Source organism: Labeo rohita, chromosome 8, assembly GCF_022985175.1.
Source record: "Labeo rohita strain BAU-BD-2019 chromosome 8, IGBB_LRoh.1.0, whole genome shotgun sequence".
Classification (NCBI taxonomy): Eukaryota; Metazoa; Chordata; class Actinopteri; order Cypriniformes; family Cyprinidae; genus Labeo; species Labeo rohita.
The window spans coordinates 3,589,147-3,597,582 of record NC_066876.1 but is presented as its reverse complement, the minus strand read 5'-3'; the positions used below and the strand labels follow the sequence as shown (position 1 = coordinate 3,597,582).

Here is an 8,436-nt window from a genome sequence, read left to right as displayed (position 1 = left end):
TATTACTTGATTTGTAGATATTCAGTCGACCCGTAACAAATTCAGATGAGATATATATATATAATTTATTTTACAATAATATTAGAAAGAGATCTAGACCAATGGAGCCGTGCACGTCTCGCAATTGCAGAGCAGAGCAAGCAGCTGCTGCATGCGCGACACCTGTTCCAGAGAAAGTAGGAAAGGCGAAAAAAATGAAGAGGTTCTTGAAACAGGTTTTTTCTCGTAAATCTACGGGAACCTCCAATGCAGCAGAACAGGGCCAGTGCAGAGATGCTGCGGCGGCGGCTGCTGCTGCAGGTGTCTCACCAGGGCTTGAGGAGAACCCAAACCCTGTAAAAAAGAAAAATAAGTTCAAGAGGTTCTGTAAATGGGCTTTTTCACGTAAAAAGAAAAGCCCCGCCGGAGCCCAACAGAACAACATAGAGCCTCAGAGCACTTCCATGTACAGCTGTGTGTCTTCCCTCACTGCCGCCGAGCAGGAGGCTAATGAAGACATTCCTGAAGCTGAACAGCAAAGCGACACCACATCAGTGTGCAGCTGGCACAGCTGTGTATCATTCCTCACAGCTAATGAGGACACTTCTCCATCTGTGAGCGAGGAGAGCAGTGACAGCTCATCATCGGACAACATATTCTGGAATGCAGAGACTGAAAAGATCCATTTAGATTTAAAGGGAAAGACAGGTTAGTGTACTGACACAAATCACAACCACTGATCAGTGGCCCCAACATGACTCATTAGATGTGCAAAAAGTAGGCCTGCCTCAGTTTGAATATTTTCGTCTGGACACTGTGCCTCATTAAGTGATCATTTTGTATTTGTACACACAGAGGAACTGATCATGTCTGTCTAATTCACAAAATTTGCGTAGGCAGGTCAATTCTGTCTTAACCTCATTCTAATGTCAATGTATTTGGTTTATTCTAAATGAACGATTGTGTGCCTGAGGTTAGTAATTTGCATAAAAAACAAACAAACGCCAAACTATTTCCATATAAGGGGAATTTACAGCTTTTCATCACTCTCTAAGGATGCAGAAAGGTCATCAAGCATAAACAAATAATAATATGTATGTGTGTAAATATAGCTGCAATTACCATGGTTCAAGTGCTTTAAGGCATTTAACACATAAAAAAATACATTGCATATTATTTGCAAGCCTATAACCACCTAAATCAATGATTGAAAAAAAAAAAAAAAAAACATTTTTGGCAAGTGCAGGTAATTTACCATAGAAATATGAAATATTGTTTTAACATTTATGACTGTTGTAGCAGCAGCTTTGGTCTGATCCCCCTAAACCTTTTCATTTTTGTTCAGAATCACCTGTCGCATATGCTCACCAGGTTTTGTGAAGTTTTGAGTTTTCGTTTAGGTTTTATAGGCTTTTGGGTACTTGGACAGGCCTCTTTTCCTAAACTACCCCGTTATTGCTTCCGAAAGGGTAAATTGAAACTTTTTTTTTGATAATTATTGGCCTAAAGAAACCAGAGAATTGTACTGCAGTGGTTTTTCCAGATTTAGTGAAAAACCTAGGACTAGTTTGCAAAAGGTTTTGAAAAAAAAGCGCAATGTACAATCGTTTACGCCCTTAAAAGATGCGATGTCACCCCCCAGTAGCTGATTTCTTTACATTTCTCACAGACCATGAGTCAAACAAGTTTGTTCTGGTCGACCTCCGTTCACCTTGTCTAACAGGTGCTCAATGTTCATCGGCCTATGGCAGCCATGTTTTTTGAGACTTTGGACCAAGACCATGCGTACCGATTTTCACATCGATAGGACAAACAGTAATGGACGTTTTTGTTTTTTTCCCCTCTTATAGCGCCACAGCTTTTTTCATGTGACCTCAGATGTAGCTCATACATACACTCTGTGAGTTTGGCGAAGATATCTGTTCAAAAGTTACAGCCGTTCTAGTAAAGGCAGCCCTGCCCCTTTCGAATGTTTTGGCTTCTCTTTGCAACAGAACGTTTTTTTGGGTAATTATTGACATTTACTCTTCAGAGAATCTTTCTGCACTGGGTTAGTTCCGATTCGACGAAAAACCTAGGACCAGTTTTCAAAAGTAGATTTGTAAAAAAAAATTCTAAATACCCGAAAATTTCAGAAAGGTGACGGGCAAATCAGAGGCGTGCATTTCGCGCCATGGATTCTAACAACATAAGACACTTAAGGCTGCAATGAACGGTTTAGGAGTTATGAGTGATTTCATACTTTTGTTCGCTGCAGCGCCCCGTCAGGCTGACTGGGGCGAGCCTTGGTGATGTTGTAGACAGTGTGAGTACTACCATCCCTCCAAGTTTCAAGTCTCTACGACTTACGGTTTGGTCTGCACGATTACTTTTACGTGGAGATTTCTGATCCTTGGCCATTCTAATAATTACAACAGTGTTTTAGCGCTACGTACTTGAACTCCTACAAAAACCCCAAACTGGTCCTACAAGGTTTTTTACGATCAAATTCAAACATGCTTTCTTGTTGTAATGAAATGTGGGTTATGTGATGTGGATTTATTTGGGTTGTGGAAGGAACCACAACAGTCTGTCCATTTTAAAGCAGTTTTCAATCAGTATTTTTGATGGTTTACACTTTAAATTTACTCTGTATTTTTTGTTTAACAGATGACATCTTCAGGCATTATAAAGCTGGTATGAAGCTGGGTACTGGATCATTTGGAGACGTCTATGAAGCAATCCGGTTGTCCGATTCACGAAAGGTTTGTTCTTTACTTGCAAATAAAATGATTTTGTATTCTCTTGGAATGTAAATAATGGCATTAAGGTTCATAATTGGAATCATGTTAACTTAACTGTACCCCATTATCACAAAATAATAACAATAATAATAAATCCACTTTTTTCTCTTTGTGAACAGGTGGCACTCAAAATTGTGGAAAAGAAGAAAAGCATACGACGAATCAAGATTGTAAGTAGGCTGCTTCTGTCCTTGTCTTTGCTTTCTCACTCTCAGTTACTGTTTGAAGTTGAGTTAGTTTAATGTGAATTCATTTAAATTCGGACAGGTCTCCTAATCATCATGTAACTTCTCTCTCCTGTAGGATCGATTCTCCGAGCCCATGCCAGCAGAGGTCGCTGCGATGATATTTATGAACAGAGGCCCTAGAGTGCCGTACATAATACAGCTGCTGGACTGGTACGAGACACCAGCAGAATACATACTGGTGTTAGAGCGGCCTATGCCATGCGAAGACATGATGCAGTTTCTAAGGCGATACAATGACCGTATCGGGGAACCGGCAGCACGAATTGTGATGCAGCAGGTCGTCAGTGCTGCAATAATATGCTGCCAAAGGGGCATCGTCCACAGAGACATCAAGCTGGAAAACCTGCTCATTAACAAAAACACGCTGCAGATCAAATTAATAGACTTTGGCTGCAGTGAACGCTTGAGGAAATCCGCCTATACAGGATTCTGTGGAACGAAGGTTTACGCTCCTCCAGAGATCAGTACTGGAAGCTACCACGGCAAGCCTGCAACAGTGTATTCTTTAGGCGTACTGTTGTACAGGATGGTGCGTGGGAGGTTCCCTGGTTCCCTGCAGCTCCGGGATATCTTTGACAAGACCTGGTACACAGAAGAACTTTCCAAAGGTGAGTGCATGTGGACAGATCATACAGGAAATTTTATTACTGCTTAAAATAATATAATCGGTTACAGCAAGTATAACGTTTACCGTAATAATCCGACGTCTCTCTCCTCTTTCTACACAGAATGCATAGATCTCATTTGTTCCTGCATGGCAAGACATCCAGAAAAGCGGATTAGTTTGGAAAAGATCCTCCGCCATGAATGGTTTGAGGCATTGATCGTGAAAGTAAAAAAAACAAAACAGAGAAAGTAGGTAAGGTAGAACATAGGTGCAAGAAAAAAAAAAGTATTGATAGCACATTTTGTATGCAGATAAAGAAAAAAATATTTATTTTCAAATTATGTAATTATATTTATATTATTTATGTGCAAAAAAATATTGTAAGTAATATTTAGATATTTATTTATAATTAACTAACATATAGCTATATTATGCACTCTGCTTACATGCACTTTGCAAAAATATCAGAAAAAAACATTTTAAATATTTCTAAAAATGTTTTGAGTAATATTTATATGCAATTATGTATTTATAATTAACTAATCTATAGCTATATTACACACTTTGCTTGCATGCACTTTGCAAAAGGATCAAAAATATTTAATAATTATTATAATTAATAATTATATTTAATTATTGATGCGCTGAAAAATATTTTTTCATAATATTTATGTGCAATTTATAATTAACTAATTATTTATGTGCTGAAAAATATTTATTTAAAATATTTATAATTATTTTAAAAATATTTATTTAAAAAGATTTATAATTATATTAACTAATTATTTATGTGCTGAAAAATATTTTAAAAAGATTATAATTATATTAACTAATTATTTATGTGCTGAAAAATAATTTATTTAAAAAGATTTTTAATTATATTAACTAATTATTTATGTGCTCAAAAATATTTATTTAAAAAGCTTTATAATTATATTAACTAATTATTTATGTGCTGACAAATACATTTTATACATAATATTTATATACAATTATACATTTATTTATAATGAACTAATATATATGCGCTGAAAAATATTTTTTGAATAATATTTATATGCAATTTATAATTAACTAATATATACGAATATATGGCTATATCATGCACTTTGCTTAAATGCACTTTGTAAAATGATACATTTTTAAAGATTTATAATTATATTAACTAATTTTTGTGCTGAAAAAATATTTATTTAAAAAGATTTATAATTATAATAACTAATTATTTATGTGCTGAAAAAATATTTATTTAAATTTTTATTATTATTTAAAAAATATTTATTTTAAAATATATCTAATTATATTAACAAATTATTTATGTGCTCAAAAATATTTATTTAAAAAGATTTATAATTATATTAACTAATTATTTATGTGCTCAAAATATTTATTTTTAAAGATTTATTATTATATTAACTAATTATTTATGTACTGACAAATACTTTTTTATACATAATATTTATATACAATTATACATTTATTTATAATTAACTAATATATATATGTGCTGAAAAATATTTTTTGAATAACATTTATATGCAATTTATAATTAACTAATATATACGAATATATATGGCTATATCATGCACTTTGCTTACATGCACTTTGTAAAATGATACATTTTTTAAAGATTTATAATTATATTAACTAATTTTTGTGCTGAAAAATATTTATTTAAAAAATTTTATAATTATATTAACTAATTATTTATGTGCTGAAAAAATATTTATTTAAATATTTATTATTATTTAAAAAATATTTATTTAAAAATATATATTTAATTATATTAACAAATTATTTATGTGCTCAAAATATTTATTTAAAAAGATTTATAATTATATTAACTAATTATTTATGTACTGACAAATACTTTTTTATACATAATATTTATATACAATTATACATTTATTTATAATTAAACAATATATATGTGCTGAAAAATATTTTTTTAATAATATTTATATGCAATTTATAATTAACTAATATATACAAATATATGGCTATATCATGCACTTTGCTTACATGCACTTTGTAAAATGATACATTTTTTAAAGATTTATAATTATATTAATTAATTATTTATGTGCTAAAAATATTTATTTAAATATTTATAATTAAAAAATATTTAAAAAGATTTATAATTATATTAACAAATTGTTTATGTGCTGAAAAAATATTTAGAAAAGATTTATAATTATATTAACAAATTATGTATGTGCTGAAAAAATATTTATTTAAAAAGATTTATAATTATATTAATTATTCATGTGCTGAAAAATATATATTTAAAAAGATGTATAATTATATTAACTAATTATTTATGTGCTCAAACATATTTATTTAAAATTATTATAATTATTTTACAAATATTTATTTAAAAAGATTTATAATTATATTAACTAATTATTTATTTATGTGCTGAAAAAATATTTTAAAAATATTTTTAAAAGATTATAATTATATTAACAAATTATTTATGTGCTCAAAAAAATCATTTAAAATGTTTATAATTATTTTAAAAATATTTATTTTAAACGATTTATAATTATATTAACAAATTATTTATGTGCTCAAAAAATATTTATTTCAAAAGATTTATAATTATATTAACTAATTATTTATGTGCTGACAAATACTTTTCTTACATAATATATACAATTATACATTCATTTATAATTAACTAATATATATATGTGCTGAAAAATATTTTTTGAATATTTGAATATTTATATGCAATTTATAATTAACTAATATATACTTATATATGGCTATATCATGCACTTTGCTTACATGCACTTTGTAAATACATTTTTTAAAGATTTATAATTATATGAATTATTTATGTGCTGAAAAATATCTATTTAAAATATTTATAATTTTAAAAAAAGATTTTAAAAGATTTATAATTATATTAACAAATTATTTATGTGCTGAAAAATATTTAAAAATATTTACAATTATTTTTAAAATATTTATTTCAAAAGATTTATAATTGTATTAACTAATTATTTATGTGCTGAAAAAATATTTTAAAAATATTATAATTACATTATGTATGTATAATTACATATATTTATAATTAACTAATATATATGTGCTGAAAAATATTTTTTGAATAATATTTATATGCACTTTATAATCAACTATCATATACTATTATATGGTTATATCATGCACTTTGTAAAGGATCAGAATATATATATATATATATTTAAAGTATATTATAATATATATATATATATATATATTTAAAGTATATATATATATATATATATTTAAAAAGATTTAGAATTATATTAACTAATTATTTATGTGCCAAAAAAATATATTTATATGCAATTACACATTTATTTATTTATAATTAACTAATACACACAGATCAGGCATAACATTATGAGCACTTACAGGTGAAGTGAATAACACTGATTATCTCTGCATCACGGCACCTGTTAGTGGGTGGGATATAATAGGCAGCAAATGAACATGTTGTCCTCAAAGCTGATGTGTTAGATGTGTTGAGCGAGTTTGACAGAGGGGCAAATTGTGATGACAAGTAGACTGGGCCAGTGCATCTCCAAAACTGCAGCTCTCGTAGGGTGTTTGTGGTCTGCAGTGGTCGGTATCTATCAAAAGTGGTCCAAAGAAGGAACAGTAGTGAACCGGCAACAGGCTCATGGGTGACCAAAGCTCGTGATGCACATTGGTCAAGAAGTTATTCCTGCCTCTGATGGAAATGTGTCGGAATACACATTGCATCGCAGTTTGTTGCATATGGGGCTGCACAGCCCATGCTGACACATACCACCTACTTAAGCATTGTTGCAGACCCTTTCATGGAAACGGTGGTTCCCCAGTGGCTGTGGCCTCTTTTAGCAGGATAATGCGCCCTGACACAAAGCAAAAAAATGGGTTGAGGAGCACAATAATATGTTTGAGGCGTTGACCTGGCCTCCCCACATCTCGATCCAATCGAGCATCTGTGGGATGTGCTGAACAAACAAGTCCAAACCATGGAGGCCCCACCTCACAACTTACAGTACTTAAAGGATCTGCTGCTAACATCTTGGTGCCAGAGACCACAGCACACATTTAGGGGCCTAGTGGTGTCCATGCCTCGATGGGTCAGGGCTGTTTTGACCGCAAAAGGGAGACCAACACAATATTAGGAAGGTGGTCATAATGTTATGCCTGATCAGTGTAGCTATATTATGCACTTTGCAAAAGAATCAGAAAAAAATATTCATTTAAAAATATGTATAATTATATGCAATTATAGATTTATTTATAATTAACTGTAGAACATAGCACTTTAACATAATAATGAAAATATAACGACATTTTTAATAAAAATTTTTTTTATATAAAATATAATCATTTGTGATGTGTCATGCTTGCTGTGTCCTTTTACTGTTTTTCACTCTAAATTATACTGCAATTCAATGTTTCTACTTGCATTTAGTGTAATCATTAAACCATTTACAATTGTAGGTATTCAGTGGACGTCTGGACAATATATATATATATATATATATATATATTTATATATATGAAGAGTTCAGATGCAAAACCAGCTAAATCCATCTGACGTCTTTCTTTAAAAAATGCATTTCTATCAGGCTCAGATGTATAGGTTTCTATGTAAATACTGGCACTTCTGATTGGGCTGAGGCTGCTATTTTAGCGAGTTTGAAGTAAAAGTATTTGATGGATGTATAATATTTGTTGAGAGCATTCACTCAGTATCATTATCTCATTTTTGACCGAGATGACTTTTAGCTGGTTTTGCATCTGAGCTCTTCATATATATATTTGGAGTAGA

General features: G+C 30.4%; 1 protein-coding gene across 1 annotated transcript; it reads left to right on the top strand.

The window, feature by feature from the left end:
- Positions 1–101: 101 nt before the first annotated feature.
- On the top strand, positions 102–7,498 carry LOC127169863 (serine/threonine-protein kinase pim-2). The gene is made up of 6 exons (XM_051117524.1): positions 102–687; positions 2,629–2,723; positions 2,882–2,932; positions 3,066–3,618; positions 3,739–3,842; positions 7,379–7,498. The coding sequence occupies exons 1-6, from the start codon at positions 102–104 to the stop codon at positions 7,496–7,498; spliced, it is 1,509 nt and encodes a 502-aa protein (XP_050973481.1).
- The last annotated feature ends 938 nt before the right edge of the window (positions 7,499–8,436 follow it).